The 27,331-nt window shown below is 47.0% G+C and overlaps 1 protein-coding gene across 4 annotated transcripts in view; it reads right to left on the bottom strand.

Moving 5' to 3' along the window:
* The window catches only part of CACNA1C (calcium voltage-gated channel subunit alpha1 C), a 535,824-nt gene that overhangs the window by 18,923 nt on the left and 489,570 nt on the right, over positions 1-27,331 (bottom strand). For all 4 annotated transcript variants that reach the window (XM_040345319.1, XM_040345321.1, XM_040345318.1 and 1 more), the window contains exons 37-42: positions 25,492-25,588; positions 24,031-24,133; positions 23,664-23,765; positions 19,369-19,496; positions 4,603-4,737; positions 1,385-1,722 (exon numbers count right to left, since the gene is read on the bottom strand). In XM_040345319.1, coding sequence (XP_040201253.1) covers positions 1,385-1,722; positions 4,603-4,737; positions 19,369-19,496; positions 23,664-23,765; positions 24,031-24,133; positions 25,492-25,588 — 903 coding nt within the window. The remainder of the gene's footprint in view (positions 1-1,384; positions 1,723-4,602; positions 4,738-19,368; positions 19,497-23,663; positions 23,766-24,030; positions 24,134-25,491; positions 25,589-27,331) is intronic.

The following is a 27,331-nucleotide window of genomic DNA, read 5'->3' as shown; positions in this document are numbered from 1 at the left end:
CCCAATGGGGATGGCTTCCCCTGCCGAGATAATACAATGGATCAGAGGGAGGGATTACCCTGTGGTTGCAGGAAAGGAATTTGCCTTAGCAGTTTTTTCATTCAATTATATCTTCACCCAGCCCTACTCTTGTGTTAGCTTTGCTAATTATTAGGAAGGTGTGTAGATGTGCAATCTGTGAGAGGTACTGTATTGCCTATTCTCTATTTGCCATTTTAATACAAGCAAGTGTTGATGATATTTAATAATTTTAAGGGCTCCATATTTTAAAAGGACATTTCTTGTCCTAAAGCTCTTCTTTCAGCGGCTAAACAAACTACGTTTGATCTTCCATTGGTGAAGACCTGCTCCATTCATAGTTCTAAACAGGCTATGAGTGAGATCTTCAATTGGTGAAGACTAGCTCCATCTATAGCTTTAAACAGACAACAAGGAAAACCTTTAATTGAAGACCAGATCCATATATAGTTCTAAACAGGCTACAAGCAAGATTTTCAATTGGTGAAGACCAGCTCCATCCATAGTTATAAACAGACTGTGAGCAGGATCGTCTATTGGTGAAGACCAGCTCCATCAAAAGTTCTAACGAGACTACAATTAAAATGTTATTTTATCGAAGACCAGCTCCATCCACAGTTCTAAACAGACTTGGGAGAAAAATCTTCCATTGGTTAACGCCAGCTGAATCCACAGTTCTAAACAAACTCATGCCTTGTACACACGATGTAATTTTCCGTCGGAATTCTGATGAAGCTGACTTCCATCAGTCTTGCATACACACTGTCAGACTAAATTCCGACCGTCCAAAACGCAGTGAAGTAAAACACTACGACGAGCCAAGAAAAATTAAGTTCAATGCTTCCGAGCGTGTGTCGACTTGATTCTGAGCATGCGTGGGTTTTTTCTCCGTCCACACAGACGAAAGAAATTTTCTATAGTTTTTTTTCAATCGGAGAAAAATAAAACATGTTCTATTTCTAAACACCGATGGAAAAAAGTCCGATGGGGCCCACACACGATTGGAATTTCCGATGAAAAAAAGTAATTGGAAATTCAGATCGTGTGTACGAGGCATTAAAATATAAAATATTCTATTGGTCTATCCACAGTCCTAAATAGGCTACAAGGAAATTCTTTTATTGGTGAAGACCAGCTTCATCCACAGTTCCAAACAGGCTATGTGTGAGAGCTTCTATTGTACTAAACAGACTACGAGCAAGATCCTCTATTGGTAAAGACCAGCTCTGTCCACAATTCTAATCATGGAATATGGAACTGGCCCTTCTTTTAATGAAGACGACCTCCACAGTCCTAATCAGACTAGGCACACAAGCCAGCAGTCAGATGACAGGTAAGCAAATTTTCTTTCACAAAATCCTCTTACCTCTTAGAGCTGATTTTCCAGGACCCATGTGTGCGCAGCGGGCAGCTCTGTCCCTCTACAGTGCTGACTGTGCTTTGGTAGGCAGGCAGATTGGGAAGACATACTAGGGCCGTGTTGTTGGCATTGTTGATGTTGGCATTAGATCCGGAGGACGAGTAGCTGCTGGGAGTGAAGGTGGAGTCCACCAGTTTCTCATGGGAGGGCGAATCTATGTCCCCAGGACCGGCAGATGTCTTGTTGATGTGTAAAGGTCTCTGTGTAGTAAAGGTTTGAGGGAATGCACTTCGCACCTCGCTTTGATAATATCCTACATGATTCCCAAACAAGCCTCCCGCCCTCTGCCAAGACAAAAGAAAAAGTCAAAATACAGTACTGACTTGGGTAGAATCTGACTTTATGATGAAAATAAATGACAAAGTACTGAACAATGAAGTCTAGCAAGTGTACAGTGGTTGGGCAAGCAAAATAATGCTGTAGAGTTAAACCCCCTGAATGTTTCATGTATTTCTCAGGAAAATCTCTGCACTGAGCTCCCAACTCTGCACACCTGCTGTGCCTATATTGAAGGGTTCCTACCATTTCTGTGCCCATTATGAGGGCTTTCTGCTATCCCTCTACCAAGTTCCCAGTTCTGCACACATGCTGTGCCTATCATCAGGGGCTCCCACAAACCCTACTCTAAGTTCCGTAAGCCGGCCTAATTCAAAGTAGGTGGAAGTGGGCGTGATCCATTTAAATGAAGCGTGACCCCATGCAAATGATGGGCTGAACGAATGGTGCATGCGCCGTCCCGTGGATGCTTCCCAATGCGCATGCTCAGAATCACGCTGGAACGAACGCCTAAGATACGTCGAATCACTGCCTACGACGTGAACGTAACCTACGCCCAGCCCCATTCACGTACTACTACGTAAACGACGTAAAATACGACGGCTTTTCCCTGGTCCATACCTTAACATGACTTACACCTGCTTTATGAGGCTTAACTTTACGCCGGACGTACGATGTACGTAAACCGCGTATATTAATGCGCCGGGCGCAAGTACGTTCGTGAATCGGCGTATCTCACTCATTTGCATATTCGAATCGTAAATCAATGGGAGCGCCCCTTGCAGCCAGCGTAAATATGCGCCCACGATACGACGGCATAGGAAACTTACGTCGGTTGGATGAAGCCTATTTACAGGCGTATCTTGCTTTCAAAGTCAGGCGCATAGATACGACGCCGCACATTGACACTTACGCGGCGTATCTCAAGATACACCAGCGTAAGTGCTACGAGAATCCGGGCCTATGTAATTTTTTTACTCTCACTGAGATGGGGCATTTTCTACTTCCACTCGCTACTCCAGCCCCCCAAAAGTTTGAAGGACAGTAAACCAGCCCTTTGTTTAGAAAGTTTGGAGACCCTGGGATAAAAGATACAACATTACAGAACTATAGAATGTCATATGTGTGAAGGCTGGCCGCAGGCTAGCCTGTATTTGTAGGAGGAGTCTGAGGGCTATTTATCCCTCCTCCTCTCTCATCTCCTGCATCGGGTGGGGCTTCTGGGTACCCACTTATAGGCATACTGACCAGCTAGGCTAAGGCACACCTCAGGCCTTGGTAGTTAGGTATCGCATTCCTAAGTGACTACAAGTGATAATTAAGCATGATGGGCACAATGTCCTCAAAACAATGGATATAGTGTTACAAGATGAATAACAGAAGCAGGACAGGATAGAAGCATAGGATCTCCCATTGCTGACTTGTCTTTTTAACATGCACACACTGGAGCTGTCATCTTTATTCATTTTTTTTTACAACCTGATAAGTCACTGACCAGGAAGAAGCATGTTGGATGCGAGTTCACACTTCACTGGCTGCAAGCTTGTTCCAGGTCAGTGGCTAGCCAACTAGCGATGTCAGGATGCAGAATACAGCTCCGACAAAAAACAAGTTGGCTCCCATATTTCTGTTGTCACAAGATAATTTTAGAGACAGAAGGATAAATGTTAAAGGATGACAGTGTTACAGATTGAGAGATACAGTGTTATGAAATGACAAATTAAATGTTATAGGATGCATAATACATTGTTACAAAATGGGAGATACAATGTTAAGGAGTGAAGAATAAAATGGTACAGGATGTGAGGGTATAAAATGAGAATGTAAGATACAGTGTTACAAAGTGAAGGGTATAATGTTGCAGAACAATGGATATATTACACGATAACAGATGCAATGTTGCATCAGAATGACTGATACAAAGTTACAAACCAATGAACACAATATTCAGTATATAAGGCTCATTTCACAAACCTTAAATACATGGGTAAGTTTCTTTATTTTAGCAGTATACATTTTAAATCTCATTCAACTCAACAGAAAAAAAACTGTCAGGCCCTGTACACACGATCAGTCCAAACTGATGAAAACTGACTGAAGGACCGTTTTCATCGGTTCACCGATGAAGCAGACTGATGGTCTGATGTGCCTACACACCATTAGTTCAAAAACCGATCGAGTCCAACGCAGTGACGTAAAACACACGACGTGCTGAATAAAATTAAGTTCAATGCTTCCAAGCATGCGTCGACTTGATTCTGAGCATGCGCGGGTTTGGAACCGATGCTTTTGCGTACTAACCATGCTTTGGACTGAAAAATTTTGGTCCTTCAGTCCGTTTTCATCAGTTTGGACTGATCGTGTGTACAGGGCCTCAGTTTTTTTTCCTGTGAATTGAGCCTATAGTGTTGCAGGATGACTGACAGAGGGTAACAGGATGATGGAAGCATCAGGCTCAATTCACAAAGCTAAAACATCAGAATAAGGATATATATATTTTTTTAAATGGAAGTTATTTTCAGTGAAGTCCAATGAGATTTTGAAAAACTGGTCAAATGAATAAAATATAGAGACATTCTTGTGGTAAAGCTTTGTGAATTGAACTGAATGGGTGGATTCCATAGTGACAAATGCAATGTTACAGACTGATGAATACATTGTTATAGGGGTTTGAATGTTCCTGGATGACATATACAGTGTTTGTGTAACAGATGATGAATACAATGTTACAGAATGACAAACACCATTGTAACAGATAAGCAACTGCCCTTTCTGGGTAAAGCGGGCTCTTAGAGTGCCTCTGTGTGCACTGCAAAAGTCTTGGGCCCCCAGCAGTGCCTCCCCTTCTTCCCCTGCCCAGTACACTCATGTCCATTCGAACTACACACCCGGAAGATGTCGTCCTCAGATGCGGCGGACACTGCCTCCTTCATGGCTTTGTCCAGCTCCTCCTCTGCAGTCAAATCTCCGGAAATAGCACGACGAATCTCAGGCCCAATATCGTGCAGCGTGCGCAGTCCGGCCTGAGGGGGAACCACAAAAATCTGGACAATGTGCCATGGCCGAGTTCCCCCAGCAAATGATAGCAGTAGATAAATCAATAAAATTATGCAACTTGTGTCTTGCATTGTCACAGAATACTGTATTAATGTTTATTAATTCTGTCCTATTGACACTTGTATGCTTACAACCTTAATAAAAAGTTTAATTTGAAAAAAAAAAAAACATGCAACTTACACCAACTTCAAGGAAAATCCTAATCTGGCACACACTCTAGTCAGTGGGCCCTGAACAATCTATCTCCGCCATTAGATTTCATTAGGCCACATACCCAGTATATTACTGGCAGAGGGATTATGTAGACAGACCTATAATATTCTATGTTAAATTTGTACTGAGGGGATACTTGCTTTAACCAGTATACATATAATATACTGTCATGGAAATCTTTCTGCCCTTCTATATTCATATAGAATATTTGGCTCCCATGGTGTACAGATTACAACAAAATGTATATTTTGAGGGCAGCGTTTACATATAGGATCACTGTGCTATATACAAGTACATAGAGGTTGGAAGATGAAACTATATAAAACTATACAAAATGGTATACAGGCATACCCCGCTTTAAGTACACTCACTTTACATACACTCGCGAGTAAGGACATACCCGTGAGTGTATGTAAAGTGCCTTACAAGCACTGTTCAGACATTTTGCAGTCGCAGTAGAAGGAGCTGAAGCTCAGAGAGCATAGCCCGCCCTGTTCCAGTGTGCCCCTGACACCCCCACTACAGCCCCTGAGACCTCAACTACAGCTCCCAACACCCCCACTACACCCCCTGACCCCCCACTATACCCTAGAAGTGAAAAAAGGTATTGTTTCACTTTAAGTACATTTTCGTTTTACATACATGCTCTGGTCCCATTGTGTACTTAAAGTGGGGTATGCCTGTATACAGATATATACACTTACATACATTGTGGTGTACACAATTACATGGGGTGGTATGTACATATATATGGGTGGTAAATACATCTATGTACAGGGTGGCGTACACAGCTTTACAGATTGGCATGTACAATTATATACAAGGTGGTAGGTGGTTCACAGGTGTGAATGGCATACAACCCCAAGTCCAAAAAAGTTTGGATATTGTAAAATCTACATAAAAACAGAATGCAATTATTTGCAAATATCATAAACCCATATTTTATTCACAACAGAAAATAGAAATCATATCAATTGTTTAAAATTAGAAAATTTACCATTTTAAAGCGGTGGTTCCCCCTTAAAAACAACTTTTTTTTATTCCACTGCCCCCCCACATTCCATCACGATTAAGGCACATATTTTTTTTTTCCTGCTGTACATACCTTACTACAGCATATTCACCCGTGCATCCGGGTTGCGAGTCCCGCGGGAGTGGGCGTTCCTCACATGCTGTTGATTGACGTTTTGCCCAAAAACGAGCTCTCCCCCCGTCGCGTATGCCGCGTCACGATTGGCGAAAGGAGCCGAACGGCGAGTCGGCGCTATACTGCGCATGCGCATCGCCGTTCGGCTCCTTTCGCCAATCGTGACGCGGCATACGCAACGGGGGGAGAGCTCGTTTTTGGGCAAAACGTCAATCAACAGCATGTGAGGAACGCCCACTCCCGCGGGACTCGCAACCCGGATGCACGGGTGAATATGCTGTAGTAAGGTATGTACAGCAGGGAAAAAAAAATATGTGCCTTAATCGTATTGTAATGTGGGGGGGCAGTGGAATAAAAAAAAGTTGTTTTTAAGGGGGAACCACCGCTTTAAGATAAAAATAAGGACATTTTGAAACAGATAGCAGCAACATGTCTCAAAAAACTTGAGACAGGGCAACAAAAAGCTGGCAAAGTAAGTGGTACTAACAAGGAAGAGCTGGAAGAACATTTTGCAACGAATTAGGTTAATTAGAAACATGTCAGTAACATGATTGGGTATAAAAAGAGCATTTTAGAGAGTCATGCCTCGTACACACGACCGGTTTTCCTGACATGCCAAAACCCAAAGTTTTTCCCGACGTGATTCCTCTCAAGCCTGCCTTGCATACACACGTTCATTAAAAAAAAACGCTTGGGGGCGTGGCCTGGACATGGCTGAGTGAGGCTGCTTTAACACAGAGCTTCCGGCCTGATCCCCCAATTACCGGCTAAAATATACCTTACACTGGCATGTACTCTGCCAAAAGGTACAAGACCAGAGCGGCAACAAAGGAGACCCCGACTGGCAAGGTTTCGGGTGAGATCCAGAAATACTTTAAATCCCTACAGGAGATTCCCCCCGGAGGCGATTCGGCCACACCACGCGGCTCTGCACGTGGAGCTGAGGGAGAGGCCCGAACACCGGACTCTAGTGAAGTGGACACCTACCTGTGAGACACACACCGGGGCCCAGTCTCCGGAGACCCCACCAGACGAGATGCCCGCCTCACAAATACTGGAGGCAGGGGGGATAGACCAGGACATTCGGGCGTTGTTACAGGCCCTTCCTACCAGGTCCGACATCGAGGCCCTGATCCTGCGCCTAGAAGAAACACACAGGCGGGACATACAAGAGGTAAGGGGAGAAGTCTCCAACCTCACAGACCGGGTGGTAACAGGAGAAGAATCGGTGGCCTCCTTGGAGGCCTGAGTGGCTGCACTTGAACAGGCCCGGGACCACCACCATGAGTCGGCGGTCTCCCTCTAGCTTCATTTAGAGGACGTGGAAGACCGGAGCCGCCGCAACAACCTGCGGCTCCTAGGTATACCAGAGGCGGCGGAGGTGGAGGATGTTGGGGCCCGGGTGACAGAGATCTTCAGGGGAGTACTGGGGGACCCGGATGCTGTGATTGAATTGGACAGGGCACATAGAGTGCTAGGCCCCAAGCCGACGGACCCGGACAGACCTTGCGACATAGTGTGCCGGCTACACCGCTATGTCCAGCGGGAAGCCATCCTGCGCCGGGCCTGGGACCAGGAGGACGTTGAGGTGGAAGGCGCGCGTATAAGGATCATGCAAGACCTGTCCAGAGCTACACTTCGCCGCAGGGCGCTGCTGAGACCCCTACTGGACCTTGCCAGGCAAACGGACCACACTTACCGCTGGGGCTATCCCCTGGCCGTCACCTTCCGCAAGGATAACAACGCCTTCACGCTCCAGACGGCGACACACCTTCCAGCCCTGTTCCGATTCCTGGGGACGGATCCCATCCCGGTGCCCGACTGGCTCCAGTTCTTACCTCGACAAATCGGACGATCGGGAGTGGCAGCGTATCGAGGACCCTTACAGCCCCGACAGCGGAGAGGCGGACGGCGACGTAACTAGACCCTGGGCGAAGCCCCAAGTCAGTAGGCCCTGGGCCACGCTTTTCTGACCCCAGATCTTCCCACCTTCTCCTCTCAATGGAAGCGCTCAGGTTGAAACCCCTTGTCCTCTCTTCCCTTAGTGACTCGCCTATGTTGACGCTGTCCTGCTCCCATTGCCTAGCCCCCTTGGGGGAGATAACCCCCCCCCCCAGCACTTTAGTCCCATTTCTGCCCCCCCCCCCGGACTGACCCCGATGGATGGAGCCCCCTGCGGTGCCGCAGCTCCCGTCTGTAGGCCTGGCCACTGTCACATCCGCCCGTTGGAGACCCTCTCCCCGCCCGCCCTTATATCTGGGATGCCCTGTGATTTCCGTGAGGTGGTGGGGTGGGGGCATGCGGAACAGTACCCTGAACTTGTAACTACCCCGGCATGGTGTGATGCCGCATGAGAGACGTGGGTGTTGGTGATCGGACTGGCGGGGCTCCCCTGGGAGGGGGTGGGTGGGATGTTGGATGGGACTGGGGGCAGAGGTGCATCGTTGGAGTCCGGTTGGAGGAAGGGAACACATAGTCCGCGGTTCATGCATTGATTCTGGGGAGAACGGGGGTGGGACGCTGAATTATTGTTGGGTGAAGAGCGAACTATACTCTACCCCCCTGTTTGGGAGCAATTTTCTGGGGAGAGAGGGGAAGAATACACGGAGGAGACGGGGGTGGGGAGTGAGGGGCACTGTTTTTTGTTGCCCCCCTGTTGAGGATCCCTGTGGTCCACCTTTTGCACCTGTTGCTAGGATGTTTACTTGTCTCCTTTGTTTAGTTATTGTATTTTATTTTACGTGACTTGTCTGTCTAATGCTATATCTGATGACCAGTTGCATTGCCATAGAAGTACCCATTATGCCGAGATGTATTATCTGCTAAAACACCATACTTGCCTGCCGGGATTGGGTGGGGAGGGTCGGGGGCTCACCTCCTGGCCCTTTCTAGTCTCTACCCCACTTAGGACTGCGCTCGACTTCCGGGTTAAACCGGAGAGCGCCTTAGCCGTTTAGGCTACTTTAGTAAACCCTTTTTGGCTACACGCCCTAGTGTATGCCCTTTTGACCTTACTCTTCTCTCTTGTTCTCACCCCTCTCCGCTCTCTCTCCTCCTCTAGAGACCTCTCCTCTCTTCCGTTCCCCCATCGGGGCACTCCCTTTTCCCCTCACCCCACCCCCAATTCGCACGAGCATGGAAGAACTTACTGTTATTTCACTAAATGTGAAGGGCCTCAATACACTCGAAAAGAGACGTATGCTGCTCCACGACAGGCTGATGTGGTGATACTGCAAGAGACCCATTTTAGTGAAAGTAACCTGCCAATACTGAAAAATAGACACTTCCCCACAACCTACCACTCACAGTATACGGAGGCGAAGTCCAGGGGTGTCTCCGTTCTCATCTCCTCGAGAGTGCCATGGAAACCATTGGAGGTCCGCACGGACAAAGAGGGATGATTTTTGTTTCTGAAGGGCATGAAAGGGGACAGGAAAGTGACCTTTGCCAATTTGTACACTCCCAACACCCAGCGGGACGTTTTCCTTAAAAAGAGACTGGACCACTTCCGGCGCTTCGCGGAGGGCCTTCTGATAGTGGGGTGACCTAAACATTCCCTTGATCCCGCTTGAGGATACATCCTCAGGGAAGTCCTGCACAACCCGAGATATGCGCAGAAGAATAGGGGACACTCTCCACTCTATGCAACTGGTAGACGCCTGGCGCCTGCTTCATGTGGGGGAGAGAGATTACACCTTTTTCTCTAAGCCGCACCAAACATACTCGCGGATAGATTACTTTCTGCTACCCCACGGACAACTACAAGCGGTCCGAGACATATCTATTGGGTCGATCACCTGGTCTGATCACGCCCCGATTACCCTGAAATGCTCCATCTCCGACTCTGCGGGAGGACAGGGGTATGTTTGGAGACTTAATGAGGGTCTCCTGCAGAACTCGGAGGTCATGGCAGACGTAGTCAGGGAACTGACACACTATTTCGACACGAACGTAACTCCAGACAGCACTACGGGAGTAGTGTGGGAAGCACATAAGGCCGTTATTCGGGGGGTGCTTATAAAGCACGGTGCGAGACTGAAATGTGAGAGATCTGCACAGTTGGCCACGCTCCTTGCTAAATTGCATTTGCTGGAGACGGCACACAAATTGACCCCTACCAGACAGCTCTGCGCTGAACTTGATTTAGTCCACTCCCAGGTGACGGACGTCCTACACTTTAAAGCTAAATCGGCATTACAAATCTGCAGACGGAAAACATACGAGTCTGGCAACAAATGCGGCAAGCTTTTGGCCAATGCATGCAACGTCTCGCTACCTACATCCCCTGCATCATGTCCAACACTGACCATAAACAGAATTTTTATGACTCCTTGTACAACCTAGAAAAGATCCTGACTGCCCGGGAGGCTGCTCTGGAGCAAATCACATCGTCCCTCATGCCCTCCCTGCCGTCTGAAGCGAGAGAGAGCTTGGAGGAGCTGATTACCCTGTCTGAGCTTCAACTCGCCCTAAAAAGTGCGAAACCAGGGAAGACCCCAGGTCCTGATGGCCTAACCATTGTCTATTACAAAACTCTACTACCCTCCCTTGGCCAGCATATGGTAAAGTTGTATAATGACCCAGGCTTGGGGGAATCTTTTCATACTGCCACATTACAGGCCCAAATTTCGGTGATACCCAAGGAGGGCAAAGACCCGGCCCTCTGCGGGAGTTATCGCCCGATCTCCCTCCTGAATGTAGACCTTAAATTGTTTACTAAAATCCTGGCAACCAGGTTGCAAACCCACCTTCAGCACTTAATCCACCTGGACCAGGTGGGATTCGTTCCATCCAGAGAGGCAAGGGACAACACCACTAAGGTCCTCAATCTCTTGCATATAGTGACTGACAGTAAAACACCATGTTTATTCCTGGGGACAGACGCCGAAAAGGCATTCGACCGGGTTGACTGGCAGTTCATGCAGACAACACTGCACTACGTGGGCCTGGGAGACAAAATGCAGAACTGGGTCTCGGCGGTAGACAGAGAGCCGACAGCGAGAGTTAGAGCCAACGGAGTACTTTCTGGGTTGCCCCCTGTCACCCCTTTTATTTGCACTCTCCCTAGAACCCTTCCTATTCCACATACGACTAAACCCCGATATCACTGGTGTACAGATTAAAGACACGCAGCACAAAGTATCCGCCTACGCGGACGATTTAATGTTTACCCTGACAAAACCAGATGTTTCTCTACCATCTCTCCTGCGGGAATTCGACAGATACGGACAGCTATCTAACCTGAAGATCAACCTGACTAAGTCGGAGGCCATGGGAGTGGGGATACCACCACGGCAACTCTCCCATCTCAAAAACAACTTCCGTCTGAGTTGGACGGAGGTTGCACTGAAATACTTAGGGACATGTATTCCCCCTTCCTTCTCGCAACTGTTTAAGTTGAACTTTCCTCCCCTTTTGAGGGAAGTTCAAAAATGACTTGACCAATGTACCAGCGGCCTACACTCTTGGGTAGGCCGCTGTAACATACTCAAGATGTCCATACTTCCCAAATTCCTCTACCTCATGCGGGCTATTCCGATTCGCATCCTGAGTAGTTATTTCAAACAAATACACTCTGCATTCTCTCACTTTCTCTGGGCCGGGAAGAAGTCACGTCTCCACAGGGGGGTGCTCTCCCTGCCGAAGCTTCAGGGCGGATTGGCGCTGCCGGAGGTTCGGACCTACTATCAGGCGGTGTATCTTGGACGGCTCCTAGATTGGTGCCGCCATGGTGACACCAAGCTCTGGACACAAATAGAACAGGGACAGGGAGAGATACTGCTACATAGAGCCCCCTGGTGCCTCGCTGCATTACCCTCGAAGATTGCACAACACCCGGTGGTGGGAAACACGATCAGGTTATGTGCACGACTGTTCTTACAGTTCTCACTATCCGACCAGACCTCCCCCTCAGACCAATTATTGGACACCCTAATTTTGAACCCGGCCTACGGGACAAGAAATTCCTTGACATCCAACGAACAGGGCTTTTTCAGGCATCCCACTTTAGTGTTGCGGGACGGTGGAAATCAGTGACAGAGTTAGCAGACCCCACAGGGATATATAGACTGGACTTCATGAGAGCAAACCAACTGAGCCACTTCCTGAACAGCCTTCCTCCCCCGAGGACCACAGACCCCCCTCACGACTCTGAAGGAACTTTGAGAGGAACCTGGGGTGCTCCCTCATGTACTCTCACTGATGTACTCCATACTGATGACTCCCCCTGGGGAATACCAGATTCCGGCTCTTACAAAATGGGAACGGGATCTGGGTACGTGGTTTTCGCCCATCAAGAAACAAAACATAGTTAGATTTACCCACAAATCCTCCTTATGTGCCAAAATCCAGGAGACAAACTATAAGATACTCGTGCGGTGGTATAGAACCCCGGACCTCCTGAGTAAGATGTTCCCTGGCTCCGCAGACACCTGTTGGAGATGTGGACAAGAAAGGGGTACGCTCCTACATGTGTTTTGTTCATGCTCGCGGATCAGGGGATTCTGGGATGAGGTGCGCCGCATTACCCAGAAATTTACAGAGCGTACAGTGCCGGATGACCCAGCATATTTTCTCTTACATTCAACCGATATGCCTGCTGGGTCTTACAAAAAATCAATTGTGCACCATCTCCTAGACGCAGCTAAGGCCTGCATGCCTCTACACTGGAAATCCCCTCAGCCGCCGACCATAGCTTTGTGGCTCAGGACAGTAGATGAACTCAGCCAGATGGAGGATCTGGATCAGGATGAGCAGAGAGGTATACACCAAAACTTGGCAAATCTGGAATATGTTTAAATATTCAGATGAGGGACAGAGCCTCAGAAGCTCTGAGTGACTCCAGATCATAAACCACTTACGCCCCCCGGGGCGCCTTCATAAGTCCTTGCTCGTGTGAAACCCCCCCCCCCCCTCTTTCTACTACCCCTCTTACACCCCACCCCCCTCTTTTCTTCCTTTCTAGTACTATCTGCTTTATGTTACTATCTCGAAACAGGAAAATGGGTGGAGGGACTGGACCGTTTGGACCCAGCTACACGGATTTTAGTACGACTATAAGTCATTGTAACTCTTGATACAGATTGATGTAAACGGCCTGTTGGGGCTGTGCGCTGGGGAAGGAAAGGACTCCTGATGGCTCACCTGCCTGGGTTCCCGCGACCTCCTACGGTGGGTGCGGGCCCAGCGGGGGGTCAACTGAGATATCCACCATGTATAAAAACATGTGTGTAGTATATATGTCTCTTTCTCCATGTCAATTTTGATGCATTGACTGTAATGTTAAGGTCCGGCTGGATCGGTTTCTCTGTTATAAAAAAAAAAAAAAAAACGCTTGACGGCACTATAAAGGGGATGTTACATTCAAATGGCACCACCCTTTGGGCTACTTTTGCTGATCCTCGTGTTAGTAAAAGTTTGGTGAGAGACGATTCACGCTTTTCAGTCCGTTACAGCGTGACAAATTTGCTATTTCCATTACGAACGGTAGTTTTACCAGAACAAGCGCTTCCGTCTCGTAATTGATTCTGAGCATGCATGTTTTTTTACCCCTCGGAAAAGCATGAGCGGCTTTTATGACGAGAAAAAGACTGACGGGAAACACAACGAGAAAAAAAAGAGCAGGTTCTATTTTTTTTTTGCGGGCAGTTTTCTCGTCGGAAAAACTGCTATGGAGCATACACACGACCGGTTTTCCCGACCAATCTAAAAAATGGCAGTTTTCTCGTCTGGAAAACTGGTCGTGTGTACGAGGCATCAGAGTGTCTAAGAAGTAAAGATGGGCATAGGTTCTTAGAAGTAAAGATGGGTAGAGGTTCACCAATCTGTGAAAAAGCTGCATCTAAAAATTCTCTAACAGCTTTAGAATAATGTTCCTCAACGTAAAATTGCAAAGACTTTAACCACTTGATGATGGCCGCAAAGTGGTTTCTTTATCCTGACTAAATGTCATATGACATCCAGCAGGATAAGCCACTTGTGCGCACCCAGCGCGGCGACCGGTGGTATGGTGTGTCAGTCTGACACACCGCATCACAATCTTGGTAAAGAGCCTATGACGTAGGTTCTTTACCATGTGATCAGCTGTGTCCAATCACAGCTGATCACATCTAAACAGAAAGTGACATTTATTGTTTTTTTCCTCTATTCACACTGACGTGTGAATAGAGGAATAAGGTGTGGGTAGAGGAGCTGCTCTCCTGACAGGGGGGGTCTGCGCTGATAATCAGCGCATTAATCATCAGTGCAGACCCACCAAAGATGCCCACTAGAGCCCCCCAGGGATGACCACCAGGGACGCCCACCCATTACCACGAGGGATGCCAATCAGTGCCCATTAAAGATGCCTGCCAGTGCCATCCTCATCAGTGCTGCCCATCAGTGCCCATCAGTGCTGCATATCAGTGCCCATCAGTGAAGGATAAAACTTACTTAAACTTAAGAAAGCTCTATTTGGGGGGAACAAAATTATAACAATTTTGTTTGGGTACAGTGTTACACTATCGCGCAATTGTCATTTAAAATGTGACAGCGCTGAAAGCTGAAAATTGGCCTGGGCATGAGGGGGGAGTGCCCTGTATTGAAGCGGTTACATATACCGTCATTTACAGTACATAATATCGTCAAAATACTCAGAGAACCTAGAGAAATCTCTGAGTACAAGGGACAAGTCAGAAAACGCAATATTGGATGTCCGATCTTCAGGCCCCTAAATGGACAAGAATTAAAAACAGGCATGTGATGGACATCACTGCATGGGCTCAGGAATACTTCCAAAAATCACTGTCTGGGAACACAGTTTTCAATGCCATCCAAAAATACATTGTAAAGCTCTATCATGCAAAGAAGCCATATCTGAACATGATCCAGAAATGCTGCCGTCTTCTCTGAGGCCCCGTACACACGACCGAGTTTCTCGGCAGAACTCAGCCAGAAACTCGATCGGAGCTGGATTCTGCCGAGAAACTTGGTCGTGTGTACACTTTTCAGCGAGGAAGCCGACGAGGAACTCGTCGGGCCAAATAGAGAACATGTTCTCTATTTCCTCGTTGTTCAATGAGGAAAGTTGGCCTGCCGAGATCCTCGGCGGCTTCAACACTGAACTCGACGAGGAACTCGATGTGTTTGGCACGTCAAGTTCCTCGGACGTGTGTACGGGGCCTGAGCCAAAGCTCATTTAAAATGATCTGTTGCAAAGTGGAAAACTGTTGAAATGTAACATTCTATTTTAGCAATCACAGTCCTCCAGACTGAAGAGGAGAGGGACTTTCTGGCTTGTTCTCAGCAAACAGTTCAAAAGTAGCAGCATGGAATGGGCAACCCACACATCTGGAAAGGCACCATCAGTGCTGAAAGATATATCCAGGTTTTAGTGCAGCATATTCTCCCATCTAGGCGTCTTTTTCAGGGAAGGCCTTGCATATTTCAGCACAACAATGCTAAACCGCATACTACATCTATGACAACAGCATGGCTTCATATTTGCAGTCCGAGTGCATAACTGGCCTGCCTGCAGTCCTGACCCTTCACCAGTTGAAAATATTTGGGGCATCTTGAAACAAAAAATACATCAAAGAAGACCAAGGACTGCAGTTAAAACTCTTTATCAAGCAATAATGGGACAGCATTCTTCTCTCAAAACTCCAGCAATTGGTCTCCTCAGTTCCCAGACGTTTACAGGGTGTTGTTAGAAGAAGAGGGGATGCTACACCGTGGTAAACATGGCCCTGTCCTAACTTTTTTATGACATGTTGGTGCCATCAATTTCTAAATTACCTTATTTTTTTTTCTTTAAATGGTACTTTTTTCTGTTTAAACATTTGATATGTTTTCTATTGTGAATAAAATATTGGTTTATGAGTTTTGCAAATCATTGTTCAATCATTGTTCTGTTTGTATGTAGATTTTACACAGCGTCTCAACGCTTTTTGGAACTGGGGTTATACTATATTATATACCTTTATCTATAGAGTAATATATACAGTTTCTTAAACAAAATACGAGTTTTGCACTTTGACGCCATTTGATTTGATGTGACTTTTTTTATATTGCAAAATTGGCCTTTTATATAGTTGTCCCTCCTCAACCGGTAAGATCATGTGGCTTTTGAGGTTAATGCCCACGAGCCGTCACTTCAGCAATAAAAGATCAGCCATACTTATAACTTTAAAAGATAAAGTATATTTGAATCTAAAACTTAAAAAAAAAAATTGGAATAGAGAAGTTTTCTGTGTTCCATAGGAGAAAGTGTCCCCAATGTGCAGCATATAGATAGGTACATTTTAGGCCAGCTATATGATATATATATTAGAGGTCGACCGATATTTGGCCATTTAGGGTCCCCCCACCCCGGGTCCCGCCCACCTTCGACATCACGCTCAATCTGTGAGCTCCCCTCTCTCTCTCCCCATACAGTTTCACGGCACTGCAGAGAGCAGTTTCATTATCGGCTGTGAAGCCTGCCAGTGCATCTGCTAATGCCAACCAGTGCCTGCCAGTGCCAACCTGCCAGTGCCAACTAGTGCCAACCTGCCAGTTCCAACTAGTGCCATCCAGTGCCATCTGCCAGTGCTAACTATTGCCAACCAGTGCCAACCAGTGCCACCTGCCAATGCCATCCAGTGCCACCTGCAAATGCCAACTAGTGCCATCCAGTGCCACCTGCTAGTGCCAACCAGTGCCACCTGCCAGTGCCATCTAGTGCAATCCAGTGCCACCTGCCAATGCCATCCAGTGCTACCTGCCAACGCCAACCAGTGCCACCTGCTAGTGCCAACCAGCGCCAACCAGTGCCACCTGCCAATGCCATCCAGTGCCAACTAGTGCCATGTGCCATCCAGTGCCAACTAGTACCATGTGCCATCCAGTGCCACCTGACAATGCCAACCAGTGCCATCTGCCAGTGCTAACTATTGCCATCCAGTGCCACCTGTCAGTGCCAACTAGTGCCACCTGCCAATCAGTGCCACTTGCCAGTGTCACCTGTTAGTGCCACCTGCCAATCAGTGACATCTACCAGTGCCACCTGCCAATCAGTGCCACCTGCCAATGCTAACTAGTGCCATCCAGTGCCACCTGCCACTTCCATCCAGTGCCACCTGCCAGTGTCAATTAGTGCCACCTGGACACCTACCAGTGCCAATTAGTGCCACCTGCCAATTAGTGCCAACCAGTACCACTTGCCAGTGCCACCTGTTGGTGCCTGCCAGTGTCATCTGCTAATGCCAACCAGTGCCTGCTAGTGCCAATCTGCCAGTGCCAACTAGTGCCACCCAGTGCCACCTGCCAGTGCCAACTATTGCCATCCAGTGCCACCTGCCAGTGCCAACCAGTGCTATCTGCCAAAGCCATTTAGTGCCACCTGCCAATGCCATCCAGTGCCAACTAGTGCCATCTGCCAGTGCTAACTACTGCCAATCAGTGCCAATTAGTGCCACCTGCCAATCAGTGCCAATTGCCAGTGTCACCCATTAGTGCCACCTGCCAATCAGTGACATCTGCCAGTGCCACCTGTCAGTGCCATCTGCCAGTGCTAATTAGTGCCATCCAGTGGCACCTGCCAGTGCCAATTAGTGCCACCTGCCAGTGCCAATAAGTGCCACCTGCCAATCAGTGCCAACCAGTACCACTTGCCAGTGCCACCTGTTAGTGCCTGCCAGTGCCACCTGCCAATCAGTGCCATCTGCTAGTGCCACCTTCCAGTGCTAATTAGTGCCCTCCAGTGCAACCTGCCAATCAGTGCCACTTGCCAGTGTCACCTGTAAGTGCCCCACGAGCCAGTGCCACCTGTCAGTGCCACCTGCCAAAAAAAAAAAATCGGCCTAAAATATAGGCCGCAAAAATCGGCATCATATATCGGCCATCAGCCACCCCGATTTCTGAATATGGGCATCGGCCAGAGAAAAACCCATAACGGTCGACCTCTAATACATATATATATATATACACATACATATACACACAAGAAAATACTTCAGTGAGTAAAAATTATAATGACTCATGAACCATGCACACTGAAATCACTATAATGTTTTCACTTAAAGTGGGAGTTCACCCATAAAAAAAAATTTCCCCTTAGATTGATGCTCATTTTGTCTAGGGGAATCGGCTAGTTGTTTTAAAATCGAAGCTGTACTTACCGTTTTAGAGAGCGATCTTCTCCGCCGCTTCCGGGTATAGGCTGCGGGACTGGGCGTTCCTATTTTGATTGACAGGCTTCCGACGGTCGCATCCATCGCGTCACAAGCAACCGAAAGAAGCCGAACGTCGGTGCGGCTCTATACTGTGCCTGTGCACCGACGTTCGGCTACTTTCGGAAAATCGTGACGCGATGGATGCGACCGTCGGAAGACTGTCAATCAAATTAGGAACGCCCAGACCCGCAGCCCATACCCGGAAGCGGCAGAGAAGATCGCCCTCTACAACGGTAAGTACAGCTTCGATTTTAAAACAACTAGACGATTCCCCTAGACAAAATGAGCATCAATCTAAGGTTAAAAATTTTAATTTCCGGGTGAACCTCCACTTTAATATAAACCAATTTTATATCTGAGCAACTCAAACTGAGTACATGTTAAATTATACATGTGGTGACCTTTAGTACAAACTACAGTACATGTTGAAACCCCTTAAGTCGGCCATACAAGGATCGAAATTCAGCCGGTGCAGCAATCAGTCAAATTTTGATCCATGTATTGGCACCCTGGCTGTACAGAAGAAGATCCACTGATTGACTTTTGTACAACCAGCCTGTCTTTTTTTTTCCCAAACGATTACTGCCACCGACTATAGCCGGCAGCACTGATCATTGTATTCTGATATTGGGGAAGACTGCCGTCAGAACACCATAGCACAGCAGGAGTGATTCCCCCATACACATCAATGATGAATATACGGGCTGTCTTACTCAATTCAGAGATACAGTCAGCTTAGCTTTTCTGTAAAAGTCAAGTTGTGTCCCACCCCCTTTTTGATTTTTACAGAAAAAGATGACATCTGAATATAACTTCAGGCATGTAAACTGTATACCTGGATCTGCTGATGTGCTCTTTTCACCCGATGTCTATACCCACATTTGTTTTTGTATCATGTGCTCAGTTTAAACTGCTCAGGTTTCCTTTAGCCACACTTCCTGCTGACAGAATACAAGTGTGTATATACTGTAGATGTCATTAAACTGAAAACATATTTTGTCAATTGGATTGTTGAATGACCAAGGTTGTTATGGACACACAGTTACCTGCAAGGAGAGAGTAGTGCGCTGAGATGGTTTTCCCACAAGCCCCTGCTCTTTGCGCTTCTTGAACTTGCGGAAGTATTCCTGAATCAAGAAGGTGGCATAAAACTTCCCCACGGTGACCTCGTCATCTGCAGGAGTAGAATCGAAAAATTGGAAAGGAACGAGAACATCCTCAGAATTTAAGCGTATGAGTATGGGTGAAACTAAAATCAGATTTAGTGTAAACCTCTGAAAAAGGGAATATCACAGCTGCCATTGCTGACGTCTATTTAAAGTTGTAGTTCTGGAGCTGTCATCATCTTCTTTTTCTACTTAGTGACTAACTGGTGCAATATAATGATGAGCCAATCAAACCTGGGTTCAGATTGGGGCGGGATCACTGAACTTTACTGAACAACATGTACCAAAGAACAATGGGCCAGATTCACGTAGAAGTGTGGCGGCGTAACGTATCGTAGATACGTTACACCGCCGCAAGTTTTCATCGCAAGTGCCTGATTCACAAAGCACTTGCAATGAAAACCTACGCTGGCGGCCTCCGGCATAAGCCCGCGTAATTTAAAGGGGCGTGTGTCATTTAAATTAGGCGCGCTCCCGCGCCGGACCTACTGTGCATGCTCCGTTTCGAAATTCCCGCCGTGCTTTGCGCGAAGTGACGTAATTTTTTCGAACAGCTACGTGCGTAGCGTACTTCCGTATTGTATGAATTTTTAATTTTCGACGCGGGAACGACGGCCATACTTTATACAGCACATACGTGTGCTGTGTAAAGTTAGGGCACCCAAAACGACGACTAAATTTGCGACTAGCAGCGACGTAGCGAACGCGAAAAACCGTTGTGGATCGCTGTAACTCCTAATTTGCATACCCGACACTGGTTTACGACGCAAACTCCCCCCAGCGGCGGCCGCGGTACTGCATCCTAAGATCCGACAGTGTAAAACAATTACACCTGTCGGATCTTAGGGCTATCTATGCGTAACTGATTCTATGAATCAGTCGCATAGATACTCTGAGGCCCCGTACACACGAGAGGATTATCCGCTGGAAACGGTCCTCCGGAACGTTCCCGCGGATAAATCCTCTGGCGGATTTTGATCTGATGGTTGTACTAACCATCAGATCGAAATCTGCGCGGAATCCATCCGCGGTGACGTGTCGCACTGTCGCCGCGATGATGACGCGGCAACGTGCGCAACGATTGAAGGTAAAGACTTCCCACGCATGCGTCGAATCATTACTGATCCGCGGATAAATACCAGCGGATAGATCCTCTCGTGTGTACGGGGCCTGAGAGTTACGACGGAGTATCTGAGATACTCCGTCGTATCTCCTTTGTGAATCTGGCCCAATGTTCCTTTTTTTTTTTTTTATTGTGTGTGATATAGAGAGCAGCAATTTTATTAGAAGTGTAAAATTCCTTTTTCTTTGAAATTATTTATTTTGGACAAGGTGTATGCAGATAATTACCCAGCCATCATACATTCCATACTAATACAGTTCAGTCAGGTATAATAACATACAATATGGTTATAAAAACACAAAGTATACCCAATACCAAGGTTTTTGCATGTAAGCACACCAAAAAGGTGTTCATAAAGCCTGACTCAACTAACCTATATAAGTAAAGTAAAGTGGTTCTAAAGTGTAATTTTTTTTACCTTAAAGGGGTTGTAAAAGGTACATTAGCGGCCCCCCAGCCCCCCGTTTACTTACCTGACCCCTCGAAAGTCCCGCACCGTGAACGCGCTGGCTTCTCGGTCGGCTTCTCGGCTTATTCATTGGTTGATTAAAAGCAGCGCAGCCATTGGCTCGCACTGCTGTCAATCATATCCAATGACGCGGCGTGCCGGGGGGCCAAGTGATACAGTGAGCAGCTATAGCCGCCGGCTGTATCACGGGAGCGCGCCCGCAAGAACTTTCCATCATGCGAGAGAGCTCGCATGAAGGTGAAGAGTTCTTGCGGGGGGGGGGGGGGATGTGGGGGAGCCGATACAGCCACCGAGGGACCCCAGAAGACCAGGTTCGTGGCCACTCTGTGCTAAACGAGCTGCACAGTGGAGGTAAGTATAACATGATTGTTATTTAAAAAAAAAAAAATTCTCTTTAGTGTTCCTTTAAAGCGGAGTTCCACCCAAAAGTGGAACTTCCGCTGTAAGCACTACTCGCCCCCTTACATGCAACATTTGGCATGTCATTTTTTTGGTGGGGGGGTGGGTGCTTGGTTTTGAGTGGGACTTTCTGTCCCACTTCCTGCTTCCACCTATGGGCCACCTAAGCGACTCCTCTTCTCCCCCTAGGTGGCCCCTCCCTCTCGGCAATCTTCTGGGACACGTGAAAGGTCCCAGAAGATTGCCTGTCCACTGGGAGAGCGCAGCGCGACTCGCCCATGCACAGTGTGTGCCCGGCCGTGAAGCCACAAGCTGTCACAGCTGGGTGCCCAGAGTGTCAAGCGTCTGTTTAATAAATGTCAGCAGCTAAACTTTTTGTAGCTGCTGATTTTTAATAAACAAAAAAAGCCTGGAACTCCTATTTTTTTCAAATAACAAACATGTCATACTTACCTCTACTGTGCACCTCGTTTTGAACAAAGTAGCCTCGAACATCCTCTTCTGGGGTCCCTCGGCGGCTCTCACGGCTCCTCCCTGCATTAGATAACCCCCTTGGAGAAGAGCTCTCCCGAGGTGGTTACCTTGCGGTCCATAGACACCGAATGTATGACTCGGCCCCGCCCCCACGTCATTGGATTTGATTGACAGCAGTGGCAGCCAATGTCTGCACTGCTATCAATCTATCCAATCAATGCCAGGACTCCGTGAAGAAGAGGACGCCGGGGACGAGGTTCACTAGGTGAACTGGCTCAGGTGAGTAAAACAGGGGGGCTGGGGGGAAGGTGATTGCCAGGTGTTTTTGTCATCATAGGATGCATTAAGGTGAAAAAACACAAACCTTTACAACCCCTTTAAGGTAGAAAATGTTTTAGTAGAAGTATTGCCCCAGCCCCCCTCCTTATGCTGATCTGGGTGCTCACTCGATGCAGGACTGTGCCTATCTGTAGTGGCTCTGTCTTCTCTCCCCAAGCTTTTTTGAGGGGCAGGCCTGCGGCTCAGGATCGAGTTCACACGAGTGCCCCCTTAGCAAGCGGCTTGCTATGTGGGCGCTCGGGAGGGAGAAGGAGCCAGGAGCACCGGCAGGGGACCAGAGAAGAGGAGGTTCAGGGCGCCCTGTGCACAGAGCAGGTAAGTATAACTTGTTTGTGATTAAAAAAAAATAAAGCTTTACAATTACTTTAAAGAACATAGGAACACAACCGAAAGTGACAAGGCACAATACATCATGATTGATAATGCTATCAAGGCCATGTGTCATACATCAAATAAACGTAAAAAAATTATTTCAGAAATCGCCATGCCTGGGATTTTACTTCTAAGTAGCTTCTAGTGGGAGAATGGGTCCAAAGCCTGGTACACACGGCTGAATATCGGGAGACATTTGTCGGTTCAAAAAAATAAAAATAAAAGTCCGACATTCGGCCCGTGTGTATGTCAGTCTGTCCGACAGAAGCCGGACATTTTGGAGGAGAGCGCCTGCCGAGTGTTCTAGTGGGGGGAGGGGCATCCCCCTGTCAGAACAAAACAGCCCAAGCAGGGAAGATCGCTGTACTTACTTTGCATAGTGAGTACAGAGGCTCAGACCGGAGCTGACAGTTTTTAGTTTTTCAGTTTAACTCATTGGGTTGAACAGAAAAAAACCTATAGTGTGTATCAGGCTTTAGAGAAGACATCTAGAGGTGGCGGATAAGGGGAAAGACCTTGCACAACATTCCTTTAAATAACATGCCTGGGGGAACCCTTAACCTGCCTGATAAGTGGCACATCCTCACGTTGGGTAGTTCAAACCACCACCAGGACCCACCTGACACTAGGTGATATCGAAGAAGTGTTCCAGGAGCCGGTCGCCACGGAAGCAGAGTTCCAGTGGCAAATGCAAGAGACGCTCGCCCAGTGCAGAAAGTCTGGTTCTGCCCTGGTTATTAAACCCTGTTTAAAAAAAACAAATAAGGGAAAATTGCAAAAATGTTCTGGTCACCTGAGTTGAAAAGGGGTGCGCAGGACCTGCCAGCACAGTTTGGTCACACCCACAAATCGCTTTATTCCTTTAGTTGTTTTTCTGCACGTGTGTGGGGGCAGGGATATTAAAAATGTACCAGTCCCAGTGCCAGATATACTAGGTATGCCACTGTCTGTAGTGGATGTGAATGGATGGCCATTTTCAGTTTGGCACAGCTCACTTACCCCCAGCTGGCGGCACCACCTGGTCAAGCAGTTTCATACTGGTCCTCTTCCAGATCTTCTTAATGATAGCTCTGAGTTCCTCATTGGCCTGCTCCAGATTACCTGTGAATTGGAAAACAGACCCAAGAGGACTGTTACTCACTTATAGGCTTACAAATAAAGTAAAACTGCAAAAAAACAAAAAACAAACAGCAACCACATTTCATGATCCAACTCCACTAGACTGAAACCTTATTGGTTGGTGTGGCTCACTGATCTTTGATGTCACCCTGACACTTTGCAATGTCTTATTACTAAAGCATTAGATCAATAACAAAGACAAAAGTACATTTTTGACAATCAGAAAATAGCATGGAGGCAGAGTTACCATCAGTTTTAATGCATAGAGAAGTCCGAACCAAAGCGAAGAGAGTAGCATTAAACATGACTGTCCCATCGCTGTTTAGAGGCATGTTCATGGCGACCAGACGCTGAACGGGAGATAGAAGGCAAAAAAAAAGTCTATGTTTCTTATCTGGCAGTACAAATATAACATTTTTAAATATAATGAAAACAATGTTAAACAGATACTCAAAGCAAAATGGAGATTTGCCCATTGGTGGCAAAAAAATGATTCAGCTTAAAGCGTTTGTAAAGGAAAAAAATGTTTCCCTTTAAAATAACAAACATGTCATACTTACCTCCACTGTGCAGTTCGTTTTGCACAGAGTGGCCCCGATCCATGTCTTCTGGGGTCTCTCGGCGGCTGTCTCTGGTCCTCCCCGCAATTACTCACCACAGTAATGCGAGAGCTCGCATGGTGGTCAGTAATTGTGGGCGCGCTCCCGTGATACAGTGAGCGGCCATAGCCGCTCACTGTATCACTCGGCCCTGCCCCTCGGCGCGCTGCGTCACTGGATGCCAATGGCTGCGCTGCTCTCAATCCATCCGCTCTAACCAGGCTGAGCGGCGAAGAGGATATCGGGAGCGCGCAGGACATTCGACGGGTCAGGTAAGTAAAACAGGGGCTGGGGGGGGGGGGGGGGGGGGGCTTCAACATCAGATGTTTTTTCACCTTAATGCATAGATTGCATTAAGGTGAATTTTTTTTTTCATTTACAACTCCTTCAATGCCAGGCCTCCTCAGCAGCACATTTACTTTTTTTAATGCCCCAGATGTACTGTTCTGCCATTGGGAGTGAAGAAAAATACTTCTTACTTCAAGCTATGGAAAGCAAGTGACTCATTCTGTTTTCTGTCACATGACAACGCTGATGTCTGGTGATTTGCTCACAGTGCCGTCACGAGAGGGTGGGGAGACTCCCCTTGGACCATTCTAAGTTCCAATAAGCAACTTGGAGGTTACATGGGATCACTGCAAACTTTGTGGCAATAGAGTGAAGGAAAGGTAAATAAATGCTACTGGTGTGCACTCCAGTACCTGGGCAAAGCACAGGTTCACTAAAAAGTCTTCCACCTTCATCTATAATGAAACACTCTCAGCCTAGAAAACAAATCTCCTGGGCTTTTTAGAGAAATATTGTTCCATCTTTAGAAATGTATGGCTTTCATGGTGTGAAGAAGGAGGGAGGAGTGGTTATGGTGGATCCTCCTAACCTTTCGAGCCTAGAGACTTCTGTATGTTCTGCACTCCCAGTAATTACATCCTACATGCCAGAGAATGTGCCATTATATGATAATCTACGGAGGCAAGGATGACCAATAATTAAAAGGTCATAAAAACTTTGACAGTGGCTATACTTTAGGTACCAATGAATGTTTTAAGAGTACTTATTGATAATGATACAATTATGTTATAATTAGTTCCTGCCTTGAGTCATTAGATTACCTTACACGCCACACGATGCGGGCACAGCTTGCCGAAACCCAAAGGAGGCTGTATCCGCCGTAGAAGTGTCACTACATCCAGGTGCTTGATGCGCCCCCTAGAGACAACAGAAATTATTAAAAAGTTGGCATTTAGGTGTGGCACATATAGCTATAACTATATATATTTTTCTCACTTTTTTACACTGTTATGTTTTCAGGTTAGTTGCTGCTTACCTCTGTAGAGCTTCAGGCCATCATTAATTTGTAGTTATCCTAGCGCAGTTTCTTTTTACCATTTTCTACTAATGATGACGGAGACAGGTCAGCCCCTCCCCCTCAACATTAGGGTGGGCCCCGATAACCTGCACCCTCATGCCGCGTACAGACGGTCGTTTTTTTTTATAAAAAAAAAGATTTTTTTTGTGGAGTAAAAAAAACAACGTTTTTGAAACTTTATTTTCAAAAACGACATTGCCTACACACCATCGTTTTTTCGAAATGCTCTAGCAAAGCGCGGTTACATTCAGCACTTTTTTCCATTGAAGCTCGCTTCATAACTTGCTTCTGAGCATGCGCGGGTTTAAAAACGTTGTTTTAAACGACACAAAAAATTGAAGCATGCTCCAATTTTTTTTTACATTTTCAGAAGACATAAAACAACGTTTTCCCCACACACGGTCATTTAAAATGACGTTTTTAAAAATGTCGTTTTTTTTTCATCACATAAAGTGATGGTGTGTACGCGGCATCAGTCTCTGTGCAAAACCACACACACACATGCAGTGAACATTACAATTTTTTTTTTTAAAGTGCCATGTGCAATGGCGCGGCAGGCCTTCAGGCCAGTATAAAAATGTTCCCTGGACTAGCCAAATGCCTGTCCAAGAGGCGAGTGCATGAAAAGCAATTAATGACGTGTACTAGAGCCAGTGAAAAACTCAGTTGTGTGCTGCTTAGAAAGTGTTATTTCCGGCAACCCTGGTGTCCTGTAGTGACCTAGAAGCTGGCAGGTGAAACCACAACATGTAGGAGGGGACCAGAGACTGAGATTCTGGAGAGTCTTGAATACTAAAGATGTTGCTGGAGGCTATATTGCTTCAGAATTCAGTCTTTTATTACGGGGACCATTGTGTGGTACATTTTTGTAGCGTTGCTATAACTAGGTAAAAAATACTGAAATTGGTCACAGTATAAATTATATTTTTCTTGTAAACTCATCCCCATGTGCAATACTTGTCCATGCATGGATCACTGAGACTTTTTAAAAATGTGGGTGGCGTCACTAGGGTTGGTGTCACCCGGTATGGAAAAAATTGGTGTTATCCCCTCTCCACCAACTTTAGTCCCCTCTCAGTACAGACCCCCCTCCCTCAGTACAGAACCCCCCACTAAGTACAGACCCCCCCATACCAAGTACAGACCCCCCCTCTATCAGTGCAGACCACCCTCAGTGCAGACCACCGCTGAAATCAGTGCAGATCCCCCCGCATGCATTAAAAACATTAGTATATTAAATTTACAGACCTCAGAACAGCACGGGATACAGCAGTGTGTCCCTTGGACTCCCTCCTCCCTCTCACGCCACAGAGCGAACTGAAGCCACCTCCCCCTCCTGTAGATGTAAACAGAGAGGAGGGGGAGGGCAGCATTGGTCTGCTCCACTGTGTGAGACAGTCGGCAAGACACAGATCAGTGTAGGGGTGAGGACCATGCGGCGTTAGCGCCGGCAGTGCCACCGCCCACAGGTGTCGCCCCTCTGGCTGGTGTCACCCGGTGCAGCTAGACCCCCCTACTGACGCCACTGCATGGCATGCACATTTAAATTCGCTAAAATGATAGAAGTGACATTGTTTAGCTGG

Source organism: Rana temporaria, chromosome 3, assembly GCF_905171775.1.
Source record: "Rana temporaria chromosome 3, aRanTem1.1, whole genome shotgun sequence".
Classification (NCBI taxonomy): domain Eukaryota; kingdom Metazoa; phylum Chordata; class Amphibia; order Anura; family Ranidae; genus Rana; species Rana temporaria.
Note: the sequence above shows the minus strand (reverse complement) of the source record. Positions and strands in the feature narration are given on the sequence as shown.